The following is an 18,664-nucleotide window of genomic DNA, read 5'->3' on the forward strand; positions in this document are numbered from 1 at the left end:
AGTCCCCTGCCCTCAGGCAGCCCTGCGCATGGTCAAGGCCAGTGGTTCTCAATAGGGCGCCCACACAGAAAATCAGCCCTTTCTGTCGATGCGCTCTGTCGGAAGGTGCTCTGGTGCTGAAATAGGGGTGTGCACGCCACCTATCGCCCCCCTGTAGTTTGGGACCCCCGCTGCTGCAGATCCACCCCCTATGTTCCACACGTGCCAAGAGTCACAGTCCTGCATCGCAGGAGATGATGAATGGCCCTGCACACTTGCATGACAATGGCTTCCACGGTGGATTTTCCGACTCCAAAATGACTTCCCACTGATGCTGCAAGTCTAAATGTGGGAAAGGGACTCGACCCCGCCAGGGGCTACAGGGGTGTCTTCAGGGCGAAGGTGCTGTCCTTCCCCGCTGGAGAGGAGGTAGCCCCTCCCTCTGAGAAAGTGACAAGCAGTCAGGGAGAGGAAGAGACAGTGGAGGGGAAGAGGGGGACAGTGGAGGGACAAAAGGAACAGGAGTCCTTGTGGCACCCGAGAGACTAACCAAGGTATCTGAGCATGAGCTTTCGTGAGCGACAGCTCACTCCATCGGATGCGTGCCGAGGGACAGAGGCAGGTAGAGCCCAAGAGTAACCTGCCACAAGTCCTCCTTTTCTTTTTTCTGAGAGAAACAGGGAGAGTGGAGGGGACGGCCAGAGGGATGGAGTGAAACTTCGGCTGGACACCCCAACCCCTGCCTGCACCCCAACCCCCAGCCGCACCCCAACCCCTGCCTGCACCCCAAACCTTCCTGCACCCCAACCCCCAGCCGCACCCCAACCCCTGCCTGCACCCCAACCCCTGCCTGCACCCCAACCCCCAGCCGCACCCCAACCCCTGCCTGCACCCCAACCCCCAGCCGCACCCCAACCCCTGCCTGCACCCCAAACCTTCCTGCACCCCAACCCCCAGCCGCACCCCAACCCCCAGCCGCACACTCAGGGCCCGCCGTTTCCCCACCCGCACGTGGCCCTCGGGGCACAACCTTCGCCCGCCCCAGCCGGGACCCGCGGCCCCTCCCTCTGCCGGACCCCCCCGCGCCCCTCCCCGCCGGTCTGGGGTCTGCGGGGCGGAAGCGCCGGGCACTTCCGGGCCGGGGCTGCCGGGAGCGGATGGACCCGCCCGCCGCGCTGCGCCCCAGCCCCCCCCGGGCCCGGCCATGGACCCGCCCGCGGTGAGACCCGCCCCCCCCGGGGCCCGCCATGGACCCGCCCCCCGCGACCCCCCCCGGGCCCGGCCATGGACCCGCCCCCCGCGACCCCCCCCCGGGGCCGGCCATGGACCCGCCCGCGGTGCGACCCGCCCCACCCGGGGGCCCGCCATGGACCCGCCCGCGGTGAGACCCGCCCCCCCGGGGCCCGCCATGGACCCGCCCCCCGCGACCCCCCCCGGGCCCGGCCATGGACCCGCCCGCGGTGAGACCCGCCCCCCCGGGGCCCGCCATGGACCCGCCCCCCGCGACCCCCCCCCGGGCCCGGCCACGGACCCGCCCGCGGTGCGACCCGCCCCCCCCCGGGGCCCGCCATGGACCCGCCCGCGGTGCGACCCGCCCCCCCCGGGGCCCGCCATGGACCCGCCCCCCGCGACCCCCCCCCCGGGCCCGGCCATGGCCCCGCCCCCCGCGACCCCCCCGGGGCGCCCCGCTGTCCCCCCACTACTACCCCCCCGGACGCCCCGCTGTCCCCCCCTACTGCCCCGTAACCCCCCCCGGGGTGCCCCGCTGTCCCCCCCACTACTGCCCCGTAACCCCCCCCCGGGGCGCCCCGCTGTCCCCCACTACTGCCCCGTAACCCCCCCCCGGGGCGCCCCGCTGTCCCCCCCACTACTGCCCCGTAACCCCCCCCCGGGGCGCCCCGCTGTCCCCCCCTACTGCCCCGTAACCCCCCCCGGGGCGCCCCGCTGTCCCCCCCTACTGCCCCGTAACCCCCCCCGGGGCGCCCCGCTGTCCCCCCACTACTGCCCCGTAACCCCCCCCGGGGTGCCCCGCTGTCCCCCCCACTACTGCCCCGTAACCCCCCCCGGGGCGCCCCGCTGTCCCCCCCACTACTGCCCCGTAACCCCCCCCGGGGCGCCCCGCTGTCCCCCCCACTACTGCCCCGTAACCCCCCGGGGCGCCCCGCTGTCCCCCCCACTACTGCCCCGTAACCCCCCCCCCGGGGCGCCCCGCTGTCCCCCCCTACTGCCCCGTAACCCCCCCCCCGGGGCGCCCCGCTGTCCCTCCCACTACTGCCCCGTAACCCCCCCCGGGGCGCCCCGCTGTCCCCCCCACTACTGCCCCGTAACCCCCCCCGGGGCGCCCCGCTGTCCCCCCCACTACTGCCCCGTAACCCCCCCCCCGGGGCGCCCCGCTGTCCCCCCCACTACTGCCCCGTAACCCCCCCCGGGGCGCCCCGCTGTCCCCCCCACTACTGCCCCGTAACCCCCCCCCGGGGCGCCCCGCTGTCCCCCCCACTACTGCCCCGTAACCCCCCCCCCGGGGCGCCCCGCTGTCCCCCCCACTACTGCCCCGTAACCCCCCCCCGGGGCGCCCCGCTGTCCCCCCACTACTGCCCCGTAACCCCCCCCCGGGGCGCCCCGCTGTCCCCCCACTACTGCCCCGTAACCCCCCCCCCGGGGCGCCCCGCTGTCCCCCCCACTACTGCCCCGTAACCCCCCCCGGGGCGCCCCGCTGTCCCCCCCACTACTGCCCCGTAACCCCCCCCGGGGCGCCCCGCTGTCCCCCCCTACTGCCCCGTAACCCCCCCCGGGGCGCCCCGCTGTCCCTCCCACTACTGCCCCGTAACCCCCCCCGGGGCGCCCCGCTGTCCCCCCCACTACTGCCCCGTAACCCCCCCCCCCGGGGCGCCCCGCTGTCCCCCCCTACTGCCCCGTAACCCCCCCCCGGGGCGCCCCGCTGTCCCCCCCACTACTGCCCCGTAACCCCCCCCGGGGCGCCCCACTGTCTCCCCACTACTGCCCCGTAACCCCCCCCGGGGCGCCCCGCTGTCCCCCCCACTACTGCCCCGTAACCCCCCCCGGGGCGCCCCGCTGCCCCGTCCCACTCAGGGCAGGTGCGGCCCAACACAAACACGGGGCAAGCCGTGACCCATCCGCGCTGTGTTTCCCCAGACTCTGGGTGACCTGCTCCTGGCGCTCTACGAAATGGGATTCACCGAGGGGCAGGCGCGCGCGGCCGTCCAGGCTGGCTCCCTCAGCCTGCAGGAGGCCACAGAATGGTGAGTGGCCGCGTCCCCACCAGCCTGTGGGGCACGGCGCCGCTGCCCTGGGGAGCAGCCTGGCCCCTCGGCCCAGCCGCCCGCTGCCCGGGGAGCCAGCCTCAGCCTGCCGCCGGGAGTCGCCAGGAGCTGCCATCGTGCTCTGCCCTCAGTCACTGTCCTAGGGCGGTGCTAGGGGGCGCTGGGCCGCAGGGTGGGGGCTGGGAGGGGGTGCTGGGGAGTGGGGCGGGGGCTCGGTGGGGGGCGCTGGGTCACAAGGAGCGGGGCAGGGGCGTGGCCGGGGGCAGGGGCTGTGGGGAGCAGGGCGGGGGCTCAGCGGGGGGCAGCGGGGACTCGGCGGGGGGCAGCAGTTGCGGGCAGTGGGGCGGGGGCTCGGCGGCAGGCGCTCTCTCCTCAGTCTCCAGCAGTGTGTGGCTAGAGGGCACTGCATGGCTCGGGACGCCATCTTTCAGGTGCTGTGCAGAGCTGATGTCCTGGCCATTTGCCTTGTGCTCGTTAAAGATCTTGGACGCTTTTTGCGAGAGGTGGGTTGTCAGGCATGAGTGGCTGGGACTGCTCGGTGTAGACGGGAACAGGATGACTGGATACAGAACAACGAATGGGTCAGGGGGTGGATGGGGGGGCTCCTGTTTGCCCTCTCACAACACAAGGATGAGGGGACATCCTGTAAGGCTGAAATCGTGGGAGAGCAAATACTTGTATACATGATGCCCTGTTAGCCTGTGGAACTCCATGCCTCATGATATAATTACGCCAGGGGCTCCGCAGGACTCAGAGAAGGAACAGACATTTACAGGCGTAATAAACCACACTGGGGCACCGCTGTTTCTGAAGGAGAAGGTGTTTCTGTGACTCGTGCTCAGAGCAGCTCTTGTGAATGTCGCCCGCTCTCGGTGGTAACCCCGTGCTGTCTTCCCGGCCTGTGGGAATGTGCAAGCTCTGCAGCCTGAGCCCCCTTGGCAGAGGCCTTGGCAGCTGCCTGGCTGAGCCGTCCTTCGTCGCAGCAAATCCAGGCCCCCCGCCGCCGGGGCTCTCCTCACCTGAGTGACTGCTTGGAGACCCCCGCCCAGTGAGCACAAGACCCTCTGCTTGGCCCAATCACTGACAGCAGGAGCGGGGAGGTGGCTGATCCGAGAGGGTGGGGGTGCAGAGCCGGTCTAGCCCCCTCAGCTCAAGGGTGCAGGCGCCAATCACAGCTGGCCCTAAAGCCGCCTGCAGGGTGTGCAGGCCAATGGGCGGGAGAAGGGACGCTGGGGGTCCTCAGCTCCCCCCTCATTCTCTGTGCTTTGCAGGTTACTTCAGGAGAGGGGGCAGCGGCTCCAGACAGCGCCCCCCAAAGAGCCAGGAGGAGCAATTGCAGCTTTCAACCTTCCCAAGCTCCAGGCGGTGCCTGTGGGGTCAGAGGCTCCCGGTGCTGAGCACAGCTTGCCAGGTGCATGCCCCCCTACCCCGCTTGGCTCCTCTCCCTGGCAGGCGACTGCGGGGGCGGCTCCATCACTCTCTCTCTCTGCGCCCCCAGGGCCCAGCTCCGCTCGGTGGCCTGGGACCGAGGCTGGGCACAGCTGCAGGATGAAGGGAAGCCGAAAGGAGTTGGAAGAGCAGCGGCGGGAGCAGCTGGCTCGGGAGGCCAAAGCCGAGAAGCAGAACAAGCAGAAGGTGAGTGCCGTGGTTGGGAGGGAGGGTCTGCGTGTGGGACTGAGAGGAGCAGGGTGGCGGAGGGCAGCTGCCCTGGATGCTCCTGGCACGTGCCGTCTGCTCCCAGCGCTGCCGCCCGCAGTGTCTCCAGTGCCCTGGAGGTTTTTCGCCTTCCTCTGTAGCATGGGGCACGGGTCACTTGCTGGAGGATTCTCTCTGCTCCTTGAAGTCTTTAAACTACGATTTGAGGACTTCAATAGCACAGATATAGGTGTGAGGTTTTTTTTTTTTTGTAGGAGTGGTGGGTGAAATTCTGTGGCCTGCGTTGTGCAGGAGGTCAGACTAGATGATCGTAATGGTCACTTCTGACCTAAATATCTATGAATCTATGAGTCTCCGGCTGCTCCTTAGGTTAGGTTGGATATTAGGAAAAACTTTTTCACTAAGAGGGTGGTGAAACACTGGAATGCGTTACCTAGGGAGGTGGTGGAATCTCCTTCCTTAGAGGTTTTTAAGGTCAGGCTTGACAAAGCCCTGGCTGGGATGATTTAGTTGGGGATTGGTCCTGCTTTGAGCAGGGGGTTGGACTAGATGACCTCCTGAGGTCCCTTCTGTCACGGAGTCCCCGGGAGATGCTCTGGAACTGCTCCCCATGAAGCCAGTCAGGACTCTGGGGCAGTCGCCTTTCTGTGAGCAGCCTGTCTTCAGGACACACAGCTCACCCAGCTTCCACCTCCCTGGATCTGACCTCGGAGCATTCAGCATCCTCTGCCCCTCCATGTGCTTCCCCCAGCGAGTCCGCTCAGGCAGGGCTCCTGGGGAAACCAGAGGGTCCTGCCCCCAACTTCGCAGTCAGACGTGACTCTCAGCCAGCCAGTAAAACAGAGGTTTATTAGATGACAGGAACATGGTCTAACACAGAGCTTGTAGGTGCAGAGAACAGGACCCCTCAGCTGGGTCCATTTTGGGGGGCAGTGAGCCAGACAACCACCCTTCACTCCATGTCTCCAGCCAGCCCCAAACTGACTCCCCCTCCAGCCCCTCCTCCTCTGGGCTTTGTTCCTTTCCCAGGCCAGGAGGTCACCTGATTCCTTTGTTCTCCAACCCTTTAGCTCTCACCTTGCAGGGAGAAGGGCCCAGGCCATCAGTTGCCAGGAAACAGGGTGTTGGCCATTCTCTGTGTCCAGACCCCTGCACACACCTGCCCTCTAGGGCTCTGCAATGATCATACACCCTTACCCCACCCCCTAGAGACTTAAGAACTGCATAGGGGAAACTGAGGCACCCCCACAATATTCGGAGGAAACAATAAGAACAGTCCCACTTCGTCACACCTTCCAACCCTGATACTCTACGATTCTATGATTCCTGTGGCCGGCCATGCCCGCCAGAGGGGTGACCGCAGTTGGCTTTGCAGACTCAAGGTTGGGAGAAGCCCCTGAGTCTCTGGCTGCATCTCTGCCCCTCAGCCGCAGGCCGTGCCCCGCTGAGGCAGGGCGAGGTGGAGCAGGGTGAGGTGCTGGGCGCTGCTCCTGTGCCAGCAGGGAGCTCCCAGCAGTCATGCCCAGCCTCTTCCCCCAGGAGCGGGAGCTGGTGCTGCAGAGAATCGCTGACGACCGGAAAAGCTTCCAGGCAAAGACTCAGCGGGCCCAGAAGCCAGACCGCCCGGCTGCCCAGGGCCACAGGCCGGAGGGCCCAGCTCAGCTGGCGAGTGACGGGCAGTGCCTGCTGATGGTGAGTCCTGAACCCCTGCTGCAGAGCTGGTCTGGCCGGAGGATCTAAGTCCCTGGGGGCCCTGCTCCAGCCCCTCCTCTGACGAGGGGAGGCCAGGGCTGAGGAGGTGCTGCCACCCAGAGGGAGCCCCTCCCTGGATATGCAAAACCTCCGGCTTCCCCTGAGAGCACGATCCTGCCAGGGACATCCTGCCCTGGGCTGCATCCCGCCGCCTCCAGGAGACTCCAAGAGAAAACCTGGAGCTGAGTGGGGTCTCAGCAGGGGGTGCTCTCCCCTCAGTCAGCGCCGGCCCCAATGCCCTGGGGGGGTGGGGGGGCTGTGCAGGGGGGGTGCTCTCCTGTTGGAGTCAGTGCTGATCCCAGGGCCATGGTAGCCGTATTGCAGACACACAAAGCCGGGCCTGGCCCCTTGTGCTCATTAGGTCTCCTGTCAGCTGAGATGCTGATTTTGGAGCCTGGCCAAAGTCTAACTTGCTGTCTGGAGCCCTGCTTTGAACGGGGCTTTGTTCTGCTCACTGCCCTGGCCCGCGGGCACTGATGCTCCACCCCGGTGTCCTTGCAATGCTGGGGCAGTGACCCCGTACATGCAGGTTTCGTGTTCCACCCCAGAGGTGGTTGCATCTTACCCTGCACTTGATGGCCTGGCAGGAGGAGGTGGAGGGGGCAGGAGTTGAGCCCCGTGCTGCCCCCTCCTTTGCTCTGAGGGGAGAAGGGGGCAGCAGCCAGTACGGTCTCATCTCCTGGCCTCAAGTGAGTTTTGTCTGGGCACGGAGCCGGGCTGGCAGTGCCTTGGGCCTGGGATGCTGTGCTTCACCCTGGGCTCTCTCTGCCCCCAGATCCGCCTGCCCTCGGGCCAGTGCTTGCGGGAGCGCTTCCCGGCCAACTGCCTTCTGCAGGACGTCACGCAGCACCTCTCGACTCTGCACCCTGACCTGCCGCCGTTCACGCTCCTTCAGGGCTTTCCCAAGCGCCGCTTCGGCCCGGCCGAGCTGTCCTGCAGCCTGCAGGCTCTGGGCCTGACCCCCAGCGCCACCCTGTGCGTCCTGGCCACCGAGCCCCTCCCGTCAGGCACCTGCGCCCTGGCAGCCCCCCAGGCCAGAGACGGGCCCCTGCAGCCTCCCGGGCCTCAGGCCTTGCCCACGGAGGAGCACGCCTGGGGCCGGGGCGAGACCCTGGGCCTAGTGCTGGAGCAGGCCATGGCCGAAGGGATGTTCCCAGAGGCCGAGGAGCTGCGGCTGGCGCTGAGCTCCCCTGCGCGCAGGGTGGTGCCAGGGAAACCTGGGGTCCATGGCCTTTGGGAGTCGACCTCCCCACCGCACCATCGCTGGGGTAAGCTGCCAGCCTGCTGGTCGGGGGAGGGGCCCTTGGGGAGGCGTGTGCCCACCTGGCTTGTGAGGGGCTGGGGGGCCTGGCTCTGGGGACTCCTGGGTGGGCTGCCATTTGCCTGGCCTGCCCCCTCTCTCTGTGGGAGGCAGGGAGATGAGAGAGAAGCGGGCTCTGGCCTCCCCTCGCAGGGAGAGGGCAGCATGAGCCTTCCTGCAGTAGCTGCCGTTGTCCCTCCCACAGGCCAGGGACAGCGGCTGACACTAGAGGATCCGGAGCAAGAGCCCGCAGCACCCACTGGGTGCAGCCCACTGGATGAGGAGCTGTCCCCTCCAGGTCAGCATCTCCCTCCCTCCTGTGGTGGGGCAGGGCCGGAGGGCATGCACGGGGCAGAGCCTCGTGGACAGGGCACAGGCTCCAGAGCAGGGACTGTCGGTGTGGGGGAGGCCCCTGGCGTTTCCGAGTCCTGGGCTGCACTGTCGGGGATCCCTCGGGGGCTCTGCAGCCCAGCCCGTGCCAGGGGAGTGCCTGCTCTGGCTGTAACAGCCCCGTCGCCCGCAGCGTGTTAAAAGGCAGCCCGGCCTTTGATGGGGAGGGCGGCCTGGTCCCACCACATCTATCTGGCCAGTGGGCACCATACTGTGCCAGGGCCTTTGCTCGCACGTCAGGACCCAGCAGACTCCACCTCTGCACTGGCATCGCAGTCAGCCCTGCATGGGCATCGGGAGATGGCACGAGGGCGCCTGCTTGCCCTGGGTCCCCCAGGGTCCCAGGGCAGTGCTGGGAGGAGGAGTGCCCACAGCTCCCTGCCCTGCAGTGAGATGCCAGCTGGGTTAATGGGGGCCGAGGTGCCAGGAGCTCCAGGATTGACGGTTGGGGGATGGCTGCCCATGGGGTTGGCCCCTTTCCCGGCACGGCTGCCCCCTCCGCTGATGTAATCTGCTCTGATCTGCAGGCTCAGGGCTGGCTCCTTTGCTGCTGTCTCCAAGCCGGGGCCCGGTGGAGCCGCAGCACCAGTGGCCGGCAGAGGGCAACAGGCTCAGGTATGTGCCGGCAGCTGCGGGCAGCACCCCCGGGGTGCAGAAGGCCTGGGGGTCATGGCAGAGTTCTGCTGGGCCGTGGGAATCCCAGGGAATCCAGCGCTGGCCTGTTTGCAAGGCGTGAGCTGCGGGGCAGGGAGTTTGTGCCGGGGCCGCGGGGAGGAGCCAGCTGAGGGCACCTCTCCCCAAGGGCGGTGGCCATGGCCTGACCCAGCTCCTCCTTGCAGGGCTGCAGACGATGGGCATGGTGTGGGCCCCTCGGACCTGCCGGCCGCCGTGGCTCAGGCAGCGGAGCAGCGCTTCCACCGTGCCTTGCGGGGCCAAGAGGAGCTGGCCCCACCCGCAGGGCACAGGAAACCCCCCCGCCTCTCCCACGTGCCTTCGCTCTCTAGCATGGCCCTGCGGGCGGCCGTGGCTCTGCTGACAGGTACAGCCCCATGGCCCTGCCCCCAGCCTAGTGCCCCCCAGCACCTTACCCGGTGTCTCCTCCACAGCACCCCGAAAACAGTACTGCAGCGGCCTGGCCTCCCTGACGCCCCCGCTGGCCGAGCGCCTCCTGGCCCACATGATCCGCCACCGGCTGCTGCGCCCCAAGACCCTGGAGCTCTTCTTCGGCTGCCCCATACAGAGCCTGGTCCTCAGCTGCTACCCCTACGCCACCAACGAGCTGCTGCGCCAGCTGCGGGCCTTTCAGAGCCTCCGGCACCTCAGCCTGGTCTCCTGCCCCCTGCTCACCGGTATGCGGCGGGGGTGGGGCTGGCTCGCCAGTCTGGGGCAGAACTGTTCACGGGGAAGGGGAGGATGTAGGGCAGGGCCAGGGACAGACACTAGGCCTGGGGTCTCTCCGCCCCTGAAGGCCCATGGAGCTTTGCCCCGGGTCCATGGAGTGCTGCGGGCAGCCCACGGTGGGGCAGTGCAGGCCAGGCTGTCGCATGCCCCTCTTTCTGTCTCTCTCTGGGGTGGCTGTGGTGTCCCCCGTCAGGTCCTGGCTCTCAGGGCAGGTTCCCTTGCGTGTGCATGACAGAAGAGTCCCCACTCCAAGCTGGCACAGGCCTGGAGTGCAGGCAGGTAAAGGATAAATCGGGTTAACAGAGCGGAAACAAAGAGGCGTTCTATGTAACCTCAGTGTTCACAGTGGAGAGAGGTGTCACGGAGTGTGCGGGAGTCCAGGCCCTGCACCCCTCTTCCTGGGATCACTGTGACTCTCAGCCAGCCAGTAAAACAGAAAGTTTATTGGACAACAGGAACACAGTCTAAAACAGAGCTTGTGGGTAGAACCAGGACCGCTCAGTCAAGTCCTTCTGGGGGAGCAGGGAGCTTAGACCCCAGCCGTGGGGTTCCCTGCATTCCACCACCCAGCCCCAAACTGAAACTAAACCCCCCCAGCCGGCTCCCTCCTGCAGCCTGTCTTCACATTCCCAGGGCAGAGGTGTCACCTCCCCCTCCCCCTCCTGGCTCAGGTTACAGGCTCTCAGGTCTCCCATTGAAACTCTCCTGCCACATTCCCAGGTCAACACTCCCCCCTTCCTGCTGCGTCACAAGAGGTAAATAGCGGAGTCCCCCAGGGGTCTGTACTGGGACACTGGGCTAGATGGACCTTTGGTCTGACCCAGCCTGGCCGTTCTTATGGAAAAGGTTCAGAAAAGAGCAAGAAAAATGATGAGGGGGATAGAAGAGCTTCCATAGGAGGAAAGATTAATAAATCATAAAAAGAAAAGGAGTACTTGTGGCACCTTAGAGACTAACCAATTTATTAGAGCATGAGCTTTCGTGAGCTACAGCTCACTTCCTCAGATGCATATCGTGGAAACTGCAGCAGGCTTTATATATACACAGAGAATATGTTTCAATGGCTGCCCATGGGGTTGGCCCCTTTCCCGGCACGGCTGCCCCCTCCGCTGATGTAATCTGCTCTGATCTGCAGGCTCAGGGCTGGCTCCTTTGCTGCTGTCTCCAAGCCGGGGCCCGGTGGAGCCGCAGCACCAGTGGCCGGCAGAGGGCAACAGGCTCAGGCTCATTCAATTCATTCACCTCCTGGGAGCCCTAGAGGGCAGGTGTGTGCAGGGGTCTGGACACAGAGAAGGGCCGACACCCTGTTTCCTGGCAACTGATGGCCTGGGCCGTTCCCCCTGCAAGGTGAGAGCTAAAGGGTTGGAGAACAAAGGAATCAGGTGCCCTCCTGGCCCGGGAAAGGAACAAAGCCCAGAGGAGGAGGGGCTGGAGGGGGAGTCAGTTTGGGGCTGGCTGGAGACATGGAGTGAAGTCCAGATGTGGTTGTCTGGCTCACTGCCCCCCAAAATGGACCCAGCTGAGGGGTCCTGTTCTCTGCATCTACAAGCTCTGTGTTAGACCATGTTCCTGTCGTCTAATAAACCCTCTGTTTTCCTGGCTGGCTGAGAGCCCCGTCTGACTGCGGAGTTGGGGGGCAGGACCCTCTGACTTCCCCAGGACCCCGCCTGGGCGGACTCGCTGTGGGAAGTGCACAGAGGGGCAGAGGAGGCTGAATGCTCCAAGGTCAAACCCAGGAAGGTGGAAGCCATGTGAGCTGTGTGTCCTGCAGACAGGCTGCTCACAGAAAGGAGACTCTCCCAGAGTCCTGACTGGCTTCACGGGGAGCAGTTCCAGAGCATCGCCCAGGAACTCTGTGACAGAGGGAACTGGGGTTATTTAGTCTGCGGAAGAGAAGAATGAGGGGGGATTTGATAGCTGCTTTCAACTACCTGAAGGGGGGTTCCAAAGAGGATGGAGCTCGGCTGTTCTCAGTGGTGGCAGAAGACAGAATAAGGAGCAATGGTCTCAAGTTGCAGTGCGGGGAGGTCTAGGTTGGATATTAGGAAACACTATTTCACTAGGAGGGTAGTGAAGCACTGGAATGCGTTACCTAGGGAGGTGGTGGACTCTCCATCCTTAGAGGTTTTTAAGGAGAGGCTTGACAAAGCCCTGGCTGGGATGATTTAGTTGGGGATTGGTCCTGCTTTGAGCAGGGGGTTGGACTAGATGACCTCCTGAGGTCCCTTCCAACCCTAATCTTCTATGATTCTATGAACAAGGGGTCACCCAATGAAATTAATAGGCGGCAGGTTTAAAACAAACAAAAGGAAGTATTTCTTCACACAGCGCACAGTCAACCTGTGGAACTCCTTGCCAGGGGATGTGTGAAGACCAAAAGTGTAAATGGGTTCAAAAAAGAACTAGATAAGTTCATGGAGAGTAGGTCCATCAATGGCTATTAACCAGGAGGGGCAGGGACAGAACCCCATGCCCTGGGTGTCCCTAAACCTCTGCCTACCAGAAGCTGGGAGTGGGCTACAGGGACAGATCACTCCATAACTGCCCTGTTCTGTTCACTCCTTCTGAAGCCCCTGTTGCAGCCGGGGCCCTGGGCTGCATGGACCATTGGGATACTGTTAGGCGGGGGGGGGGCACGGCTCTGTGCTCTCGGCGGGGTCGAGGCGCTCTGGCCGTGTGGGAAGGGAGCCCTGTGTACACTGGTCAGGATCCCCCCCAGGTTCCCACAAGGCCCCTTGGGCAGGATGGAGCCAGCGGCTCCAGCGTGGTGGTGGTGTGAGGTCTGCAGCCCCGGCCCTGATGTCCCCTCACTCTCCCTGCAGACCAGGGCCTATCCGTGGTGAGGCACCTGCAGAGACTTCAGCACCTCAACCTGTCAGCCTGTGTCAAGCTCACCGACACCTGCCTGCGCTTCCTTAAAGGTACAGCGTGTGCACGGGGGCTGGCCTGTCTGGCGGGCCACACCCCCTGCATTGCCCCCTCCCACCTCTTCTCCCTCCCTGCGTCACGACCTCGCCCCTTCCCACCTCTTGTTACCCCCCCAGGTGCGGCCCACCTGCTCCCCCCTTTGTGGCTGGACCCCAGGCACAGTGGCTTGGCCCAGCTCTTTGTCCTCAGGCCGCACCAGTCTCTGCCCCAGGTAACACCTGCTCCTCCCCCCCCCCCCCCCCCGCAGGGCTCCCGCACCTCTCGCACCTGGCTCTGGACCAGACCAAAATCAGTGATAGCGGCATGGCGGATTTCCTGCACTCGGCTCCCTCCGCACTCACCCACCTGAGCCTTAACAGGACGGGGATCACAGACCGCACGCTGCGTCTGCTGCCCCAGTACGCACCCGGCCTGGTGCTGCTCAGCCTCAAGCAGACCGAGGTAATGGGCCACGAGTGGGGGGCGGGGCACGAGGCCTTCTCCTCTAGGGCGCCGGCTGCGATCCCACCCGGGACGGGGACTGGCTGGCTCAGGGGGCGGGGAATGGGACACGGGGCCTTTCCCCTCTAGGCGATGCTGGCTCCCATCTGGCTGCAGGTCGGAGACTGCTTGGCTTGGGGGTGGGGAATGGGGCACGGGGCCGATGGGCAGCAGGATGAGCCCCCCTTTGGGGAAGCTAGCCCCCCAGTCCTTCCCCACCCCGTCCTCCCCCCGGCAGCTGGAGCTCCGAGCCCCCCCCCAGCCCAGAAGAGCCTCGAGCTGGCCAGAGCCGCCGTAGCCGCACTGCGTCTCCCCTCCTGAGACCCTGAGCCACTCTGTGGGAAAAGCTCATCTCTCTTCCCGAAGAACCTGAGCTTTTACTATGCCCCATGCAGGTTCCGGGGCGTCTGAGGAGGCCGTATCTGGTACTCAGCTTCCTGGGCTCAGCAGCCCTCTCCTTGGAGTTCGGGGCTGTCGCTGCTGAACCCAGGAAGCTGAGTATCACATATCCCTGCCTCAGCTGCCCCGGAACCTGCGTGGGGCATAATAATAAGCAAAGATTTCCCTGTGCAAACTGCTAAAACCCACTACTAGGTGTCCGGTGGTGGTCGCTGCCTCAGGGGAGGGGAGGGTAGGCCTGTTCTATCCACCGCCTGTGTCGGGGCCTCTCCCCTTCAGGGGGTGCTGGCTCCCATCCTGGCTGGCTCTGGGGACAGGGGATGGGGCAGGAGGCCATTCCCCTCTAGGCAGGGTTGCCCGGGGCGTGGTTCTGACGGGCAGTTGGTCTCTGGCAGATCTCGGATTTCTCTGCCCTGCAGCAGCTGAGCCGGCTGCACACGCTGCACCTGGATGACACCCGCGTGAGCCAAGCCTCCCTGGCGGCCCTGGCCTCCCACCCTGCCCTCTCCACGCTCACCCTGTCTGGAGTGCAGTCCGTGGATGGTGACCAGGCCCTGCAGCTGGTCTCAGGTAGGAGCGCCCTGGGCTGGTGGTCCCCGGCCGAGCTCGGCAAAAGCACCAGGGCCCCGGGCCCCATGGAGAAGCAGTGACTAGCTGCCCATGCAGGGCCCTGCCCTCAAGGTGCTGTGGCCACCCACGGCGTGTCTTGCCGCCCAAGGGCCCCTCGCGTGCTCGGGGTGTGGTGTCCCTGTCGGGGCGAGGGGCTGGGCTGGGCCGGATCCCAGGGTGGCGGGTGGGGCCAGCGGGAGCCCCAGAGCTGTGCTGTCGGTCTGGGAGGATGGGGTGAGGGCCACTCACTGCCCCGCTGGCTGTTTCAGGCCTGCCACTGGCCCAGCTGAGCCTGCCATGCCGGCACACAGTCACCGACTCCGGCCTGCACTTCCTGTGCCGCCTGGAGGGGCTGCTGGAGCTGGACCTGACCGATTTCACCCACATCACTGACGAGGGGCTGCGTCATCTGCCCCAGCTGCACAGGTGCCTGGGAGAAGAGGGAGGCCTCCAGCCCCTTGGGCACCCTTCCCCCCGTGTCCCTGGTTGGTGCCAGGCGTGCGCTGGGGTCTGCCGGGCACTGTGGCCTGGGTGCTGGGACTTGGGATAAGGCCCCCCTGGCTGGCCTGGGGCAGGTTCTCGGAGGCGTGGCGAGCCCGGCTGCAGGTTGGGAGAGGAGCCCAGCAGAGCAGGGGCTGGTGGTGTCGGGGCTCAGGGTGGGCTTCCAGGAAGCCCCGGGATGGACCCCGAGGCCGAGCCCCACTGGACCTGCGTGCACACCCTGAGCTGCCGCGCTCTGCACCGGGGCAGTGACGCTGGGGGGAGGGGCTGAGCACTAGGTCCCCATGGGGGAGGGAGCCGCCAGCCCCCGCTGATGCCCCTGTCCCTGCCCCAGGCTGCGGCGGCTCTCGCTCTGCAACACTCTGGTGACTGACTGCGGGCTGCAGCACCTGCAGGGCCTGCGGCACCTCGAGGAGCTGTGCCTGGATCGGACCGCTGTCTCCAGCGCAGGCGTGGCCCGCTGCATCACCCGGCTGCCCCTCCTGCAGGTACTGGGCGGGGGGACACAGCGGGGCCACCCGCTCTGCAGCTGCCCAGGGCTAGCAGGGAAGGCTGGTACCTGGGTTCTCCCCGGGCATCCCCTCCCCTTCCCCCGTGAAAAGTCTCTGCCCCAGCTGGGCCTGGGGCTTCCTGCCACGTGGGCAGAGCTGGCACCCTGGCAGCGAATGGGGTGCAGCATAGCAGTGGGTTCTGGCAACACCCCCACGGTGCTTGGCTCAGACACTCTTCCCCCATGGGAACGGCTGAGGCACCCCGCCCCCAAGCAGGCCAGGTTGTGACCCATGGCAACGGAGGTGGGAGGGGCTGGGGGGTGCCTGTGGCAGGAAGACGCCTGCCTGGGGCTGCTGCCTGCGTGCCAGGAGATGGAGCTGCTGCTCACTCCAGAGCCCAGGCAGGCAGCGCTGCGGATGAGCTGTGGGGCATGGATGGACACTGAGACCCAGGGGCTGGCTGCCCCCAGAGTGGCGCAAGGGCTGCTGTGCTGGGTGGGTTACTCGCTGCCCCCTCAGCCTGGGGGGCGGGGTGGGTGCAGGCCGCGGGGCGCAGCATGTTCTGACGCCAGCCGGCTGTCGCAGGTGCTGGGCCTGGCAAGCACGCCCGTGGGAGACAGCGTGGTGAGGATGGGTGTCAGCCGCTGCAAACAGCTCCTCAAGGTGAACCTGAGCCGCACCCGCGTCACCGACCGAGGTGAGCCCCCGCCAGGCCGGACGCTGGGGGGAGGGCTGCCGGGCTCCCACTCGCCCCGGGGCAGCATTGGGAAGGGGTGGGGGACCGGCCACAGGCCCGTTCTGGGGGCGGGGAGTGGGAAGGAGCTGGGTGCCCATGCCAGCTGGCTGGGTCACGCTGCCCATGCCAGCTGGCTGGGTCACGCTGCCCGGGCTAACCCCTCGCCTCTCTCCGCTCTAGGGCTGCGCTTCCTCCGCCAAGTGCCCATCGCTCAGGTGAACCTGGATGGCTCTGGGGTGACGGCGGCCGGCGTGGCCAGCCTCCTGGCTGCCTGCCCCAGCATCGTCAGCATCCGGGCCAGCCACCTGCAGACGCTGTCCCCCGAGCAGCTGTCAGACGAGGAGCTCCCCAGTTAGGCCTGGCGCCGCCCTCCTATGGTCCTGCCTGCGCGGCTCGCCCGGGGGCCCCTCCCCATCGCAGCCCCGGGGCCAGCCTGCCTGCTCTGCAGGGCTCAGCACCCCAGCCTGGGGGGGGGGGGGGCGCGCGGGGCTGCCGGGCTCGGGCAGGCTCCTCCCACAGCACCGTGGGTGCATGGCGTCCTGCCACAGGCTGCGTGGGCCAGTTTGGGGGCTTGTTGAATAAAGCAGTATCCTCTGGCTGAATTCTCCTCCTGTGCCCGGGGAGAGGCCCTGCTCTCCCAGCCAGCTTCTGGCACCCGCCAGTGAGGGGAGCCCTACGGAAAGGACTCTCTACAAACCACGTTCCTTGACCTTGGGCCCCACAGAGCCCCCCTCTGGGGCTGGCTCGGTGCAAGCAGGGCCTCAGTGCTGTCAGACAGGGGTTCAACCTGTGGTAGCAAACCCCCCCTGCCCAAGAGAGGCGGAGCCAGCTGCCCCCTCCCCGCAGCACATGGGGGGCCCGCCCTGTAGGGACAGACCAAGCCCCCTCCCCCAAGGAGCCAACCCCACTGGGCCATGAGGCTGTTGGAAGTGGGGAGAGGAGGGGAGCGGAGCAGGTCTGTGCCAAGGGAGCCAGCCTGGAGGCGGCTGAGTGAAGGTGGGACGCCAGCCTCTGTAGGAGCAGGAGGGAGACGCACGTTTCCCCGTTCGGTCCTGCTGAAGTTACAGGAGCCCTGTCCCCATGGGGGCCCTGTGCCCCCTAGGGGCTGAAACGAGGGGAGCCCTGTGGCCCACCCCCCCCAGGGCTGAGACTAGGGGAGCCCTGACCCCAGCCTGGAGGGTGGTGACATGTTGAGTCCCAGCCCCCCAGGGCTCATAGTGGGGGCAGCACCTACCCCAGGCCAGCTTGTTGTCGTCCCCCGCCCCCGGAGGGTTCCCATTTCCCAGGCTGGGCACCTGCCCCTCCCTGGTTGCAGACAAGGGGGCAAGCCGTGCCCTGCAGGTCAGTGTGGTGCTCCCCGGGTACCCAGCCTTGGGAGGCAGCGCTCCATCTCCTGCCCTTGGCGTGAAGGGGTTGGGCCTGGGGTTTGGCTCACTGGACCCACCAGCCTCTAGCAGGGCCAGGCCTGCCTTCCAGGGCCCCAGAGGTCTCGTCCTCTGTAGAAGGCAGCAATAGGCACAACCAGCCTCCGAGTCCTTGGGGTTTCTCTGCGGTGCCCTGATCTCTCCGAATCCCCAGGCCTGCTGCTCCCACGGGCACAGACCACACCAGTGGGGGGGAGGCGGCTCCGGTCCCGTGAATGCTCAGCACTGAGATGTGGTGATAGTGAAAACCAGATTCGGGGGGCACTGAGTAGGAACGTTGGATACAAACGGTTACATATAAAACAAAATTATAACTCGCTTTTTAGAGACTGAACTTAACTAACACGTGACCCTCTTGTCTAGTGACGCTTGTTTCACCCCACGGTCTTGCCAGCAGTTTCAGCCGTGCCTGCTGGATGCCGCTTTCGTGAAGCAAACGCGCTGCCCGGTTCCTTGCCCTGGAGAGGGTGACGGGGTGTCACCTTTGTGCCCCAATGTACTAGAGCAAACCTTTGACGTGACCTTGAGATAGCCCTGCCCCAGGGTCGCCAGGCGTCCGGGTTTTGACCGGAAGGCCCAATCGGAAAGGAACCCTGGCAGCTCCGGTCGGCACTGCTGACAGGACCATTTAAAGTCCCGTTGGGGGTGCAGCAGGGCTAAGGCAGGACAGTCCCTACGTGGCACCGCACTGTGCCCCGGAAGCGGCCAGCAGGTCCCAGCACGCCCTAGGTGGAGGGGCAATCAGGGCAATCCATGAACTGCTCCCATTGGCCGGCAACCATGGCCACAGGGAGCTGCGGGCGTGGGCAGGGCACAGAGCCACCTGGCTGCTCCTGCGTCTAGGGGCCAGACAGCATCCGCTACCAGGAGCATCATGGAGTCAGGGCAGGCCTGCCTTAGCCCCTCTGCGCTGCTGACTGGGAGCCGCCTGGTAAGTGGAGCCTGCACCCCAAACCCCCTCCTGCACCCCAACCCCCTTGCACCCTAACTCCCTCCCAGAGTTCACGCCACAACCCCCTGAGCCCCCTCCCAAACCCCTCCTAGAGCCCGCATCCCAGCCCTGAGCCCTCCCAGCCCAAACCCCAGGCCCCCGCAGCTGGAGCCTGCACCCCAAACCCCAGCCCTGAACCTCTCATTTCTGTCCCCACCCCAGGGTCCTCGGCCCCTCCTGCGCCCCTGCCCCAGCCCAGGGAAAGTGACAGGGAGGTGGATGGAGTGGGCAGGGCAGGGGTGTTCGGTTTTGTGTGATTAGAAAGTTGGCAACTCTAGTCTGCCCTCCCCTCCGGGTACATCTTCCTGGTACTTTTCTGTGACGTTTTCAGACTCCTGCGTCAGCG

General features: G+C 66.1%; 1 protein-coding gene across 6 annotated transcripts; it reads left to right on the forward strand.

The window, feature by feature from the left end:
- Positions 1 to 1,072: 1,072 nt before the first annotated feature.
- LOC311516568 (uncharacterized protein) lies at positions 1,073 to 17,645 on the forward strand. Of its 6 annotated transcripts, none has more exons than XM_084620770.1 (17): positions 1,073 to 1,198; positions 3,133 to 3,239; positions 4,532 to 4,671; positions 4,759 to 4,895; positions 6,456 to 6,608; positions 7,444 to 7,936; positions 8,174 to 8,266; positions 8,886 to 8,973; positions 9,198 to 9,397; positions 9,465 to 9,707; positions 12,582 to 12,680; positions 12,935 to 13,128; positions 13,962 to 14,136; positions 14,445 to 14,601; positions 15,011 to 15,164; positions 15,753 to 15,864; positions 16,084 to 17,645. In XM_084620770.1, the coding sequence occupies exons 1-17, from the start codon at positions 1,184 to 1,186 to the stop codon at positions 16,257 to 16,259; spliced, it is 2,736 nt and encodes a 911-aa protein (XP_084476896.1). In that variant the 5' UTR covers positions 1,073 to 1,183; the 3' UTR covers positions 16,260 to 17,645. The 6 variants fall into 6 exon arrangements, with proteins under 6 accessions (XP_084476896.1, XP_084476900.1, XP_084476899.1 ...); XM_084620774.1 differs by having other exon boundaries at positions 13,986 to 14,136; XM_084620773.1 differs by lacking the exon at positions 1,073 to 1,198 and adding an exon at positions 1,331 to 1,360.
- The last annotated feature ends 1,019 nt before the right edge of the window (positions 17,646 to 18,664 follow it).

The sequence above is a fragment of the Lepidochelys olivacea genome (genome assembly GCF_965140295.1).
Source record: "Lepidochelys olivacea isolate rLepOli2 genome assembly, chromosome: 2".
Classification (NCBI taxonomy): Eukaryota; Metazoa; Chordata; order Testudines; family Cheloniidae; genus Lepidochelys; species Lepidochelys olivacea.